The sequence below is a fragment of the Amia ocellicauda genome, chromosome 20 (genome assembly GCF_036373705.1).
Source record: "Amia ocellicauda isolate fAmiCal2 chromosome 20, fAmiCal2.hap1, whole genome shotgun sequence".
NCBI lineage: Eukaryota > Metazoa > Chordata > Actinopteri > Amiiformes > Amiidae > Amia > Amia ocellicauda.
Window position 1 is genome coordinate 19,491,836 of NC_089869.1, and position 15,664 is coordinate 19,507,499.

Genomic DNA, 15,664 nt, shown 5'->3' on the forward strand with positions numbered 1-15,664 from the left:
CTGAGGTAGATGACTGGTTTTGTCCAGTCTGAACACTATTCGATTAATCCTTTTGTATGAGTCACCGTTGATTGCCCTAGAAATGAAAGGGCTGGCATTTCTAAAACATCAAAGCGCTTTTAACAGACTCCATCTTGCTCTGTAGGTGGGGGGGCCTTGACATAACCACCAGCTTGTTGAGCCTCACCTCACTGGCCAAAAAACGATTGGAGGACCCTGTCTAATCGGGGGAAACGCAAAGATACTTCACAGTACATCGCTCTCCTAAAAATCCCTGCAGTGCTCAAACAAGAGGAGGTAGTGGCTCTTCTGTTAATTAGTTCATAATGCCCAATGCATGGGAGTGGAGTTAATAGGATACAGCATGTACAGAAGGACTAATGAGACAAAATCTAAAAGCTGAATAGAAAAGGCAAATCTTCTCTATTATTTTTCTGTAACACCAATATTGTAAAACTATGCCAAATATAAGACAAATGAATACCACTGGTTTGTGTATTTATTCTTTTCCCTGACAATCATCCCATCATTGTGGTTCAGGATTTGCGTATTCTCCCAGCATGCCTCTGCCCGGCCCGCGGAAGCAGTGGGGATGGGATGATGTCTCCAAGACCACGTTCACACCTAAGATTTAGGACAGCCCATGATGTGAACACTGATATGCCTTTGAAACACATTTGTGTAGTTTAAGACTGAGTTTATCCAGGGAAGCTAGAGAAGATGTCAACACCAATTACAGCTTTTGTGACTCTATAAACTGTCTTGTTCAACCCAGCTAATAAATAAAAAAACATACTGGGCTAGTATTTCACTTTCTTCTTCAAACACATTTTTTTTGTTTGTTGTGTCTTCTTTGTTCTTCACATAAACTTATATTTAGCATGCCTTTATAGTTTCACAGCTTCACAAACGAATCAATCTGAGCTGCAAGGCTGGTACTACTAGCAATATGAAATATTAAGATTTAAAGATATACACTGAGCAATTTCATGTCTGAAACGTAAGATGCCTTACAATTTCAGTTTTTAAGAAACGCTTTGTAAAATGAACAAGACTAGTAGACAAAACAAACATAGTAACAATGATTATTCCCCCCATTTTCTAACATCAAATTACTGTTCATGCCGATTTGGACTGAAGGCCGAACGTGCCACGGACACTGGCCACTCATGCCGCCAGTGACTCCTAGACCCCTCCTTAAAAGGCTTTCTCCCGCCTAATTGCCAGGGTTTGCCCAGCTTTCCGTCTCTACAGGGAATTCCCATCTACAGCTGTCAGGTGGCACAACATGGATTATACGTTTAAAGGTTTATCCTGCACTCCAGGCACAGGTTCGTACCAGACCAGCCAACTGGAAGCTTACAGAATTACCTTTTCTCATTCCAGATTTTTATATATCTCTATACACTGGAAATAAATCATCTAGCTGCAGAAAACTGATGCCTGAAGGGCTTGCTTTTTTTGAGTCAACGTAGTCTCTGTATTATCAACTAAAGGGGGTTTAATCTGCTGCAGTCTCGTTATGTCGGCGTATCATATCCCCTACGGTGCTTTTTAGAAAGGAGCAGCGAGATAAGAGAAGCATGCTTTCCCTCCTGGTGTTGTGTTCGCAACCTGCCTCTGCCTGCTGAAAAATCATCCCAAACTCCTGGAGACTGGGCGAGATTGGCACGACATGGCTGTGTTTTTAAATTAAACTAGGCATGAGTGATGCACGCCTGGCAGACTGCATTCATAGAATTTGGTCTATGCGTTCAACTCTCTCTTCTTTTCAAATAAAGGTTTAAAGCGCTTTAATTGCCTGTCTTAATTACATATTTATCTAAGTCCCCTCATGCATTACACACATTTTTTAAAACATGCATCTCTTTAAACATATTAAAAGGTTCTTCTTTTTCCCTTTACTCTGCACTGCAATTTTAACAAAGCAAGTTGTCTGGAATAATATAGTTAAGCAAAGCAAAGCCAGTCTCCTTGAAAATCCAATCATCTGGAAGTAACTGGGAACAATCGACCTCAGTGGAGGACTATAAGTGTTCCGGATGATTCTCAAATCTACCCATATCCTGGAAGTTGCTTCGCAGCATTACATCACCCTACACATTCGAGTGTTTTGTGTGGCCACATTACTCACATCAGATCATAATGTGTCAGTTGCGATTTATTTTTCTAATCTATAAATTACTCTTAAAAAATGGAAACTCTTAATAGTTGTGCCTTTTTCAGACTTCTTCCAAAAGTGCAGTATTTGCAGAATAACTTCAGTAAGACTGCGAACAATGATTATTCACTCAACCATCTGCTGTTCAATCACTTCTCTTCTCGTATATCGAACACCATTCTGAGTAAAGCAGTCGTTATTGCACACCCAGCTTATTCGCCCTATCCTTCAGTTGTTTACGTGTAAGTTAATTTATCGTCCCAGAGTTAGAAGCTATTTCTGTTTGAATGCCTCACACATTCCCAGGGCTAACTTTTGGTTTGCTGATAAGACTAACTCTCATCTTCGGAGATTCCTCTGCAGGTTTAAGCTTCCACCAATTCACTGAAGTCGTTAAGTATTTTCCACCCCCGACCTACTAGTACCATTTACTATAACACATACTTTGCTCCATTTTATAATTCTTGAAAAAAAACTTATTTGCTAATTAAAACCGATTTATGAATTGAGACCGATCAGGCTTAACAGATAAAGGCAACAGCCGTGGATTTTGAGTTTCTACCTAAAAGGTCAGCAGCTCTGGTAGAATTCAAAAGGCTGTGCCAAACCGTAGATAAGCGGTTAGATAAGCAAAAGGTCAGAAAAATATTTCTCTGTAAAAAGTGGAATGAACTGACAGCAGAAGCCCCGGCACCAGTGTTTTACAATCACAGAGGGAAAGGATGAATATCTTGTTTCGGCGAAGGAAAGGTCAAGATCCGAGGTGAGGAGACATCGTTATCCTCTGTGGTTCGTGCACTCCTGTGTCTGCATGGTATAATGACATTTAAAACTAAGTTTTCCTCAACTTAAAAGTAACCAAAACGCCTCTAAAGTGAGACACTGTTATAATAACACAAGGCCATCGCCCATGTACTTACCAACCCACTTTGGCAACTGTTGCCTGCCCATGTGATCAGGACAATTAGTACGGAGGTAAAAAAAAAAAGCGAAAGGTACGTTATTTTATGCTCCCCTCAAATCCTGTGAAATCTAGTAGCTGCTAAATTGGTTTTGCTGATAATAGCTGAAATACAGTAAAGGCAAAGCGTACAAGTGATTTGCAGCAGTGAATGTATTGCACACAGAAAAGCACCCTTCTCATCCAGGACACCACTCTCATAGAGTGGATTGCTTACAGGGCAAGCCTGTGCCGAACTGCGTAGACACCACCAAGACAGCGAGAGAATCCTATACAGAGAGATGTCAGTCCTCGCTATACCACGGGGTGGGTTTGTACAACATGGCACTCATTTTTGTTTCTCATTCCTTCCAGAAACGCTAGAGTAGTAACCTCCTGCCATACACACCCCCGGTCACATCAGCCTCGCAGGTAGAATCCGGACAGGCCAGCAGCAGGTACTCATGGGAAGGGTCATGTGGGTTTTCACATTGTCAAAACAAAGCACAGTTTACAGGGGAAATAGTATGCCTTAAACATGAGTATACACATCTATGCTGTGGTACACACGGCATGAAGAATGTTACAGACAAACAGAGGAGATCTGAGAGGTCTGATTTAAGTTATTCCCAGGAACGTGACCTTCTTTAAACACACTTCCGAAGAAACTGAAGAGGGAAATGGGACAGGCATTTTTTTCTAATGAGCATTATACATCTTCGGCTTAGCAAAAAACTTCAGATGTAAACGGTGACCTTGTTGTTGCCTGACAAGTAATTAATGTGTTAAGATCAGCCACTTTAAAAGCGAGAGTAAAACATTTTCTTTTTGGGCACAGCAGCCCTACGCCGCAGTCAAAGGTCAGTGTTATTAGAGAATGAATACATTAATAACTTTTCATCCAGGAAGAATGGAAATAATGTTCATCCTGCTAAAAGGCATCTTCTTGGATAATGAGATACATCAGGTCTAGATCATTCTACAGCCACTAAAGAACATAAGATTCCTACTAGCTGGCCTGCAACAGGTCCACCACGAACTTATTAAACATGAATAAGATAATACTGCTATAACACTGGGGAATTCTCTGCAACAGTAAATGTCGATTGTACTGTTAATTTCCCCTGGCGGCAGGGAAGACACTCCTGAGTATATGCCAGAGAAGAAGGCATTTTTTACACATGAAAGGTGGGTCAGGAGTGGGGAGCTTTGTTCACTCCCGGTGATGCTAACACGGCCGTACTGTGTTGTGGGAGGGCATCCGAACCACAACTACATTCATTAAACATAAAACAAAAAGGCAGTGGTTCCTCTGAACAGCAAAGGGATTTTTTGTATGTATTTTTAAAGAGCCCATTACAAAAAATACTTTTTAATTTTAGAGTCAGTGTCACCCATCAGTCATTCAATACGATGTTGATATATTTTATTTACTGAAGTCGGGACGTGATAAAAAAAGAAATGTATTTTCGACTTTGGAATGGCCATTTACATTAACCAGGCCAAAGAATTGCAGCAACCCCGCTTGTTCTGTTCGCAGGAACCTGGGCCAATTTCAGCATTAAGCTTAATGTTTGTCTCAGCAAAACCCAATATGGCTGCAGAAAATGGCGATGCTGGCAACAAATGATGCAATAGATTATGGCTCAAGATGCTTCTTTTACAGTTAAATTGTTTTCACCACTGACTGAAATTTATTTCAGAAATTAAATAATCACTTTTTAATCCACAAGGACAATTTCTTAATTGCTGGTTTAATTCATTTATTCCAATAGGCAGAAGAGCTTTGGAATTTACAACACCTAAATTGCTTCTATATAATGATAAATACCTACATTATTTCTTTAAACTGTTCCGTCTGTTTAACACATTGCCCATAGGCAGGTTAAAATAACATAATTAGAATATAATTTAAAAAAAATAACTGAAACGATTTTTTTCGCGGTGAAAAATGGGGACAAATATGCAACCTTGTAATGTAATATGTAAATATTAGGAATAATCAAAATAAATATATTTTTAAAGTTATTAAGCACTTTTCTTTACAGAAAAATAAATAAATATTTAAGAGTTGGTATTTAAGATAATTAAAGAATAATACTATTGATCCTCACATAAAACAAGCCTTTAAAGGAAAAACACTGTTCATTTTAATCTTATTTAATGTTTACCTTTTTTGTTGATGTTGTTCTATTTTATAAAGGGACTGATGTGTCTTTCTATCTCTTCCTTTTGGATTAAGTTAATCGTCTAAATACCAAACTTAAGTATCCGCGCTCACAGCTGGTGCTGCCAACGCATCACGTTACACTTCTGTCAAATCAATCTCAGGCTCCTGGGTCCACTGGAGTTCAGTTAAACATTTAAGCACTTTTCCAGACCAGTCTTCTTCCATCACCTACTACATAGGGTCCTATCACATTCCACCGACATTAGAGACCCTGGGAAAATACGCATCTACGATTAAGTTCCGGGGAGGCTGCTGAATCGACCGACTAAGATTACAGGTTCAAATCTGGAACCCCACATGTGTGAGGACTCTTCTTCCAGAAAACCCAGAATCAGATCATTATAAAATAATATATATATTAAAAAGCTGCTTGATTGTTTCATTCAGATAATTCTGTATTCCCAAGAATTCCCCGTGTTTTGATGTGGATTATCAGTGTGAGAATGTGCATCTAGTATCAGAATTGCACGCACTGTCATACCAGCTTTATGTTATACTTACCTAATACTGTGGCAATTGTGTAAGGTGGCAAATCAAAGATGCAGAGAGTCATTTTGCACGTACCAAGAAGCAAATGCAACAGCATGTGCGATCACTGAATCGGCTAACTCTTTTTAATTTCTGTTTTCAGCAGGACTGTCATTAATTTTTGGTCTTTGCACTTTTGTGTGTTTATTCGTTAATATAAAGTGATCTCCGGACATAATTGCCATCAAGATACAATTTGTATAATGTATGTATTCCATTTACTAATTAAAACTAATGTAATCCATTGGCCAGACACATAAGCAATTATAAGAAGGAAAACACCATAAGCAAATACCATCTGAGGTAGTTTTCCAAGTCAAAAGAGATTCTCTTACTTTAATTATTAATAAAGGTAATGTTCTGCCCCATGCCATTTTGGCCCAAAACCAGTATACAAAACAAACTAAATAATTTAAATTTCAAAATGTGTTTGTACATCTAACTCTAAGCAGAATATTTCCCTATTATTCTAAAGGGCTGTTATTTTGAAACGAATGTAAGTGTGATTAAGGGTCTTTACTTGGGAACTTTCAAACATGTTGTGTTGTTACTCATATTTGGAAGAATATGTTTTATCAATTAAATAACTATGCGTCACTATTAAAACATCGATCATACCACTCTAAAGACCAATAAGGCCTTAGCTGTGGGCCAGTGAATTAAACTGGAGTTAGGTATACCAGGTTCTGTAGCTTAATAACACAGAAAATACAAAATTGTTAAAAGCTTTGGGGAATAACGTTTGTTCACAGTCTGTTACAGGAAATTGTTATGACAAGATCTACACATCTATAACATCATATAAGCATTTTATTTACAAAATATATAGAATGGAAAAATCATAATATAGCTTTTTGTTTGTTGTTGTTATTGCTATAATGTATAACTTATTATAATGTATTATATTCTACTTTTCCATTTGTACACCAATTTGACAATTGAACATAGTGTTCTTGAATGGTTTACTCAATAGGTTTGTAGTGCCCTGAAAAGTTGGCAACTCAAATTAGTTCAGATACAGTAGTTCAATTGTATAGTTCACATCTGTGGACATGCCAGGACCTAGAATCAACTCCCTAATATAGTATTTGTCAAAAAACACTTAATGGATCAAACTCCTGTCTTTAAAAGGAAGTTCTGTTGGTTTAAAGATTTTATTTCAAACCTCCTGTTAACTATTCAAGGGAATAGTTTATATTTTGCTCTTTATTTATTTATAATATAACTGTTGGCTGCACAGCGTGTGGATGTTAGTGGAGTCATGTGAAACGCGCTCATGTGTCTTTGTGCAGTTATGGAAACAGAGTCCTGTTTAAGTGATACAGGAATGCACTTTTACTTTCTACACTTTAACTGCGGCATATTTGTTGTCGTCTTAATCATTACACAGTCCATTTTGAAGATGTGTCACAATGAAGTAGCAGTCTCAGACATATTGAAGCTTAGCTACATTAATGGCCATACTGTGTTTCTTCAGTATGGACTTGTTTCAACCCATATTACATTTATTTGCATGGGTTTTATTTCAGTAACACGTAGTGACACGCCATCCCACTGTGCTGATCATTAGCAATCTCTGTCAGAATTTGCTGAAATGATACTCGCCCTTATTGTTTGAAATTGTTGCATGTGTAAAATAAGCTTAGTCACAATAACTGACAAGTGGATAATAGTTAATTCTTGGAAAACCAGATACAAAATACATTACTCAGTAAAAGTCTATTTAAAGAGCATATACACTTGTGTACAGAATGTCCTGTGAATGGAGACGTCCGAAGAACACTGGAGCGAGTATAATTAATTAAAATTAATATCCTTGGAAATGAAAAGAAGTTAAGTTTGCTTTCATGGTTCATAGAAACATGTTATGCATGAATTCTTCCGAATTGTTCCAGAATTATATGAAGTACCAAGCAGAGCCACTCCTTCATGAAAAGTGAATTCAAATGCTTCTTTAATTGATTAGGGTCATTTTTCATGCCATTCCAGTAGTCATTAAAAAGACAATTTTGAAACACAAAATTAGATCGAGTGTTCAGCAGAACTGTCAGTGATGGTATTTCTCATTAAGGGGATGGAAGAAAAAAAAAAGATGGCACCTTCTGGTCAAAGTGTTTATAACCTCTGGAGGTTAAGAACATGTTTGGGATCTATTTCAGCTACTCAGTTCCCTTCTCCTTCCTTTCTACACTGTTCGCCCAATGAGATCCACAGAGCTCACTTCCTGTCTCAGATCCCAATTATAACCGCATGTACCCACACTGGTTTCCATTTACACTGTAAACACCCTGCTAGCTTAGGCTCCGACTGAAGTTCACCGGATGTTTGATTATTTTATCGCATTACTTGCTGAGACAAGCACTTCCACGGTTACACACCTGTCACACATTGGGTGCACCGTGCTTTAACATCACTCCACTCTACCCGTTTCTTGTATCCCTGACTTGGAAACACCTCATCCAGTTACACCTGGGCAAAGGAACACCGTTACACAGACTAATCAGTACGGACATGACAACAGAATAATTAGCTACATCCCATGCCATGTTTTTCACATTTATATGTATGTCATTGTACGATGTACTTTGCATAATTTCCTCAACTGACATCTCACTTTCAGGTCACTGTTATCTGAAAATGAACGCGCAATGGCTTTCGTGAAGTACAAACTCCAAACTTTAAAATATACATGAATTTGTTTGATTGTGTTGTAGAATAACCAGCACATTGGAATCCCCAGTAGAAAAAAGAAGCAACATTTGTTCTTTCCAAAGCAAGTCAATTATACCCAATGCCTCCCTGCAGAGGTTGATTTCTTTAAACCCCTAAGAGCAAAACATCAATTTCATGTACAGAAACAAAATTAGTAAAGCCTAAAAAATGAATCTGTCAATGTTATTTAATCAGAAGTTCAAAATATTTACCCAATGCCATACAATTGGTATTTCCAAACATCACTGTAGCATTGCATTCCATTTGAAGTCTGGAACATACAGGACTTAATTGCATATCTTCAGAGCACTTGCCACTTAATCATTCTTGCAGTTTACATGTGCGTAGACCCATGCTTTTCATGTCTCTGTGCTGTATTTGTCTCATGAATAAAACATGAGGGCGTGTCCAGTTAAAACATGGCAGCTTCTGTGTTTTGGGAACTCCAGGGAAAGACCACTTTTAGCACTCAAGTGCACTCATGTGATTAAATTCTTACATTTTCCATGACTGGCTTCAACACAAAGGAGTATCGCCGGAATAATTCAAGGCTCTTAACTACCCCCTCATCCTTTCCCACTAAAGCTCATATTCCACCTGAAATTAACACAACAAAGAGAAGACAGCCATCTTCAGAGTGAGGCTTACCCACATTATGACAAGCATAGCCGAAGATCTAAGTCAAACCATTTTACCAAGACCTTTTGTTTGTTTTGTATCTGTGTTCCTCCAACCACACTAAATCTAGCATGTCACTATCTGTGTCATGTATTTATTACAGAAGAAAAGACTATGCAAATCCATCATTAAAGCCAACCTCATGTGTATACATTTCCCCGTTTAAAAACAACAAAGACATTCCAGTCCAATCCAGACCCATTTTACTCAAGGGGGACCCAGGGTCGCTTTATTTTTATTTTATCTGATGTAACTGGCCTGAAACTGTTCCATGGAGAACAGCGAAACCTTGCAGATGGAGACCGCACAGAAGCCTGACTTCCACCTGAACCACAATCGCATCAACATTTCTCACAGTGATTGACGTTCATTTCAATATTAAATGGCATGCTTCTACTGTGTCGACGTATGACATGTCAAGGGCCGAGGGAGATCTTCATAACAGCCACTGTCTGCTGTTTACAACATCCAGCACCGGCACACTTAACAGCATCTAAAGGTCAATCTCTCATAATGAATGAGTACAGATCTGGAGCAAAACAAATAGAGACTAACTAGTAGCATCTCCTAAAAAACGGTACTTCTTCAAGGGCTCTGTATTGTAGGAAGTGCAAGGATGACAAAATGCAGATAAGTGTTCTTAGTAGACACATTTTCTTGCCCATTCCATGTGTTGCTAAGCAGCTCAGCAAATGCTTTGGCTAATTATAAATATTAAAAAATTGCTTACTGTCTGTGAGATCTGCTGGCTGGAATAAGATCTAGAAAAGATCCTATGGTGTCATTTTAGAGTAGACTTTAATGCTTTATAGAAATTGATACATTCAAATATTGTATGTTTGATTACTTAAGATATGAGACTGGGCATATTCATTGTGTTGTCAATTTGTGCACAGTACTTCACAAGGATTATTGTGTCCTTTTATTTTGTTCCTTGTTCCTCAAATGGATTTTTTTAATGATTCAGGAACCTCAATCCTTTATGATTCTGAAAAATCGATAGAAAAAGAGATAGTCCAAATAGGAAAATGTATGTCTTTCGTAGGTACCTCTGTCTAGCACTACTGTTCAGTTGTGATAAGATATCTCGGTAGCGTGTTCAAATAAAAAGCCTATTCCTCATCTTAAAAGGAAGCTGGGAGCTCACAGCTTAAATCACACCAGAGGTTTCCTCTTACTTGAACATACTGTACTGCCTCCATACCACGATTGCTTTCATTATTGACACAGCTGGCACGGTTATACGTCCAGCTTGCACACGGACATCCTAAACTGAGCAGTAAAATCCTGACATTATTTATTTCTCACATATCGACTTAATTGACAGAACACGCGAAGAAGTCGCTTTTCCGGGGCTTTGAGCAGCATGGTATTTGATTCAGCTGCCATTGTGTTCATCGAGCACGGTGGTTATGAAATCAACATGCATGACGGTGGAAACGATATCCAGATTAGTTTTCATATTTTGAAGCTTCCAAAAACACTAATAGAAGACAGGGCACTGTTGTCAACTAACCTTGTAGTCTTGGCAGTGTCAGTGAGTAGCTGATCTTTGGTAGATCAGGCTTAGCTTTATCTGTCCACGGTTTACCATGCCCAGATGTAATCAGAGTTAAACCCAGTTCATTTTCTTTTGCTAACCTACGGGTGCAGCAATGTACGACTTCAAGCATCTCAATTACATTGCAAGCGACGGATTACCTGGGGTTTGCAAATCATACACACACACGGCATGGGGCAATGACACACAAATGTTTATCTGTAATTCCTCAAGCCAAACCATCTGTTGCGTGTGCTTTTAACAAGGCTTTCAAATGTCCCCAGTAGCGTGGAAGCTTCCAGATTGAACATGTGCACTAGGGGCCCCATCAGACGCAGTTAACTCGTGTCAACGGCTACCCCAGCACTAACCTCCACAGATGACTAGGCTAACGCGGGGCAGCAGGCGAGTTAAACCCGCTGCGGAGCCACCCCGTGCCACCCTGCTGTGCGTATGCAGTGGAGGAGCTCAGTGCTTACACAATTGATCTCCTCAGCGCCCTGATGAAGGAGTCCATTATGAAGGTCAAACAAATGGCAGCAGAAGTCGTCATTTTAAGAGTGATGCACGGAGACCCCGGCCAAGTGTTGCATGTTAGCAGAAGGATCCGAATCTAAACAATCGTAATTCACAGGAACGTTCATCACGGCCCAATGTAAACCTCAGTTCAGCTGAACAGTATACAGGGATGCATGGCACGAGGCTTCAGAGGGGAATTTATTTAGTGTTCCTTCTGGTGTTGCTCATATTCATTGTTACTGAGGTTTTCCTATGCAGATTCAACCACAGCAATATCCAGATCTCAACAGAAAAGCGACATTTTGCATGTAAAAACAAAAGAAAGAAAAACATTGGAACAGAGTGTACCCTCCGATGTCTGATGTCAACAATATATTACAATAGGGTTCTCTGCTTTGAACGCGACTTGGAGAATGAAGGTGTAACTAATTGAAATGATTGCAAAAACTATTAATTCAATTATGATCAAATAGAAATAATTTAATGATACCAAAAGGCCAGATGAAATCACACCAGTCTTTCTTGTGCCGTCCTTCCATATGCTATTGTTTCTGACTTGATGGCAAGGGGATACAATTACGTTGTTCTGCTCGGATTTATTGGACATTTTGTGCTGCGTAGCCATCGCTTGCTGTGCTGTGTGTACATTTTCACTTAAAACAAAACTAAACAGTTGACTGGCTCTGTTGTGAGCCATGTATTGATTTTTATGCACTTTCCGGTTATTTTGATGTACTTCATCATACACATTCATATGGTCTCTCCTTGATTTGACTCTAATCTTTAAATACTTTCTTTCAAAACAGAACAATAAGGATAATTAAGGATAATTATTATTATCATGCATAATAAGAATAAGATTTTAATTTTTTTTTCCTTTTTTTTTTTTAAACAAGACCACACCCTCTCTCAGAAATCAAAATACACAAATATGCATACATTGTGGGTCACTGAAGTGGAGTTGTTTTGATGCTTTACAGTTGATTACTGTATGGGTTCACTGGATTGTTGTTCTGTGTGGGTCTGACTTTCGTAATAAAAGAGGAAAAATAATACACTTCTATGAACAAGTGCTGTGGTTCAGACCGTGTGTGTGCAATCTCTCTGAAAAGCAAGTGTGTTTAAAAATGGAAAGGTCGCTTTTCTGTTTGTATGTCTTGGTGGCTCAGACGCTGAGCACACTTAGCAACAGGTTGAAGGAACATTGCACATCCATTGTACCAAATAACATCCACCAGGCAAAACCGAGATGCAATTCACTCTTGGGTGAAACAAAGGCAGGGTAACCTGACAAACACCACTGCACTGCTCTTATTAATAGTGCAATAATATCAGACAAACTCAGTTATTGCTTTTGCTGTACAAAGCAGTCAATAGTCAAGTAAAGTAACCAATTAATAGCATGTTTAATCCATTGACAAAAAAGCAAGGCGTAGCAGGACCATAAAAAGAACTGCTTACAAAGCATTTAGGCTAAATTAAAGCACACTCAAGTTATCTAGCTTCTGCCATTAATCAGGCAGTGTTTAATTATTATTAGTGCTTTAATTTTTTTCTAAACTGTTCTGAAATCCTCAGTCAGATTTCTATAGTCTTTCTATATTAATAAAAGTACTGCGTTGGGATGCTTACTCTGCTGCTGTGCTTACATGAAAACACTGTTATATGCTTAACCTCTGACTTGAAATAAACTATATGTTGTTTGTCCGAATACTGATTCTCCTCACACTTAGTATGAGATGACAACATGCTGTTTATTTTTTTTGTTGTTGCAATTATCAGACTGTCAACCACACAACTTAGTACAAATATATATTAGAATTGAGAACAAGCAAATATCAATACCAAACAGAAGGTGCATTGGGAGGATTTGTGTGAGGGTTACGCTTAAATCACAAGGTTTAAAAACTTCCAAAGAAACTGAAAACATTCCCAATGAATAAAACCCTAAATGTTGAGGTTCAGCTCATGGTCCTTTATTGCAATTTCATCCTGAAATCTCATAACAACGTGCCACCCAAAAACAAAAACACCCCTCGTCGAACACACCCACTGACTCAGCACTAGAACCAGGAGGAACATTCCTCTTTTCTCTGGGAATATAATCTGTTGCTATTACAAAGGAATCAAACTTTGTCCAGAGGAAAACCCCAAACTGAAATCCAAATCAACCCCTTTTCCCCCAACCATGAGCAGGTAAGCCCCACTCCTGAAAAAGTCAGCACTTTATAAAGATGTTTTCTTTACCTTTTTTCCTTTCTTTTTCCTGTGAGCTGGCTTGCCGGTGCCCTTTTCCTTAGCCTCCTCGCTCATTTTAGGTTATATCTCTCTTCCGATTTTTATTCCAACATTAAGAGCTGTGTTTTCAGTATTTTAATGCAAAAGTCCATGTGCCAGGGGTTCCCAGCAGGAGTAAACTGGGCAGCTGATGCCCATACACAGAACCAGTTCCACAGCTCCGATTCACTGGTTGATGTTACCTTTTCTTCTAAACATCAAGCCAGGGAGGAAAAAGAAGAAAAAGAACAAAAAGCAGTGGCAACAAAGAGATTAATATTCCTGCAAATCAATATCCTGTTGAGCAGTTTCTCCGCTGGGTCTCACACCCCAGTGATGACACCAATAGAGACTTTTAGCCTCTACTCCTCTGGTGCTTTCTTCAGTCTAAATGGTGCTGATGGGGAGACACACTCTCTCGCAGGCACAGACAGAGAGAGAGAGAGAGAGAGAGGGGAGAGGGAGAGAGAGAGGGAGAGAGACACACAAAGAGAGAGAGAGGGAGAGAGAGAAAGAGAGTGAAATTAAATGGCAGACTGCTGACAACTCTCAGAAGCTCTCCCCCAGTCAATGCTTTTCTCTTCCTATGCACGCTGAGATATCAGATGTGATTCCTGGGAATTGCTGCTAGCTTAACAGACCAACTCATTAGCGAGATGCATCAGGTCCTTCCAGAAAAGGAAGTCTCCGAGTACGGTGCCACTAAGATCAGGTTACTGGATCTTGAAGAAGAACCCCTCCCTTCGGCAGAATGGATGCAAAAACAATAACAGAAGCAATGAGGGCTGGCTGATGACAGGGCTCAGAGAGGCTAGTGCTGTGAAATCTATTGCATGGTCTAGTCTTTTTATTGCTTTTTGTTTTATATAGTTGTTGTTTCCTCTCTCTCTCTCTCTCTCTCTCTCTCTTTCCCTCCTTCAATGCACAATAAACAAGGTGGTCTTTATTTAAATCCTGGACTGCCACCCAAGTCCTCACTTTAAATACAATAGCAGTGTCACACTCGAAAGCACAGAACAGTCCCCCTGAGCATCCTCCAGTTATTGCTGCTCCTGTTAGACAAACAAACCCTGCCTTATACGGTGGTCTGTGTTTAAATGAGCTGCAGGGGAGGGGGGGTAAGAGAAGAGAAAGAAACATTTCCGCTGGCAGTCTGGGCAATACAGACTTAGCACATTAAAAGAGGAATTGGCTTAATTTTCACAATTGCCTTTGTATGAATAATTAACAAAGCCAGCCCCCCATCAGCAGTAGCCATGGTGCTGGATTAGCACCAGTGTCTGGCTCTCCCAGTGTAACTGGAGTACAATTTGTTTTATTTATTTACATACAATAGGATATATTGGGGAATTGTAATTAATATGTATTATAATATGTATCATCATATTATAATAAATATGTATTCTTCATAAATCTGGTTCCAGGTATTTATATTTATAATATATATATATATATACACACATACATACATTATGTATACACATACATTTGTTGACTGTTCTAGACTTGGCCATGTTGATTAATTATGCTGGTGTCAAAAAAACAATAGTTCAAAAACATTTGCTCTGATTTTCATGCATTCATTAGTAATGGCATCCAAATCACAGTACACAGTGCAGATGAACGGCAGGGGTACACTAGTGCTGGGATTGAACACGGAGAGCAGTGTGAACCATTTCACGTGTTTCCTCCCGACTCTGCCCTCTGCTGGCCATGAGGTAAACGAGACAGACAAATTAAAGCTCCTGTACTGAGCGAGCAAGCCATCTTTCTAACACCTGCCTGAGGAAGGAGGTTTTAGGCAGTATAGTACTATAAAAAACATATATAAAAGAAGTATGTACACAGCTGTTGTACTTTACCCAGATTACACCAGTTAAAACAGCTGTATAGATGGGTAATTGTATGTATAAATAATGTGATGTATTGTAGCAATTGTACGTTTTAATCTAGAAACGAACAATGGCGTTGCTTTCGTTTTGACGTTAGGTAGTCTGAGGATAATGAGAAATACAAACGAAAACAAACAGATTCCACCTGTGAAGAATCAAAGCCAGTCCAAGTGCTCGTCTGCACAAT

The 15,664-nt window shown here is 39.0% G+C and overlaps 1 protein-coding gene across 2 annotated transcripts in view; it reads right to left on the reverse strand.

The window, feature by feature from the left end:
* Window positions 1-15,664, reverse strand: part of ank3b (ankyrin 3b) — a 172,567-nt gene that overhangs the window by 122,550 nt on the left and 34,353 nt on the right. The window contains exon 1 of one of the 2 annotated variants that reach the window (XM_066693731.1): window positions 13,556-14,254. The exons of the other annotated variant lie outside the window; for it this stretch is intronic. Within the exon in view, the coding sequence (XP_066549828.1) occupies window positions 13,556-13,621 (66 nt within the window). The 5' untranslated portion in view covers window positions 13,622-14,254. Of the gene's footprint in view, window positions 1-13,555; window positions 14,255-15,664 lie in introns of those variants that run through there. 2 annotated transcript variants of the gene reach the window in all.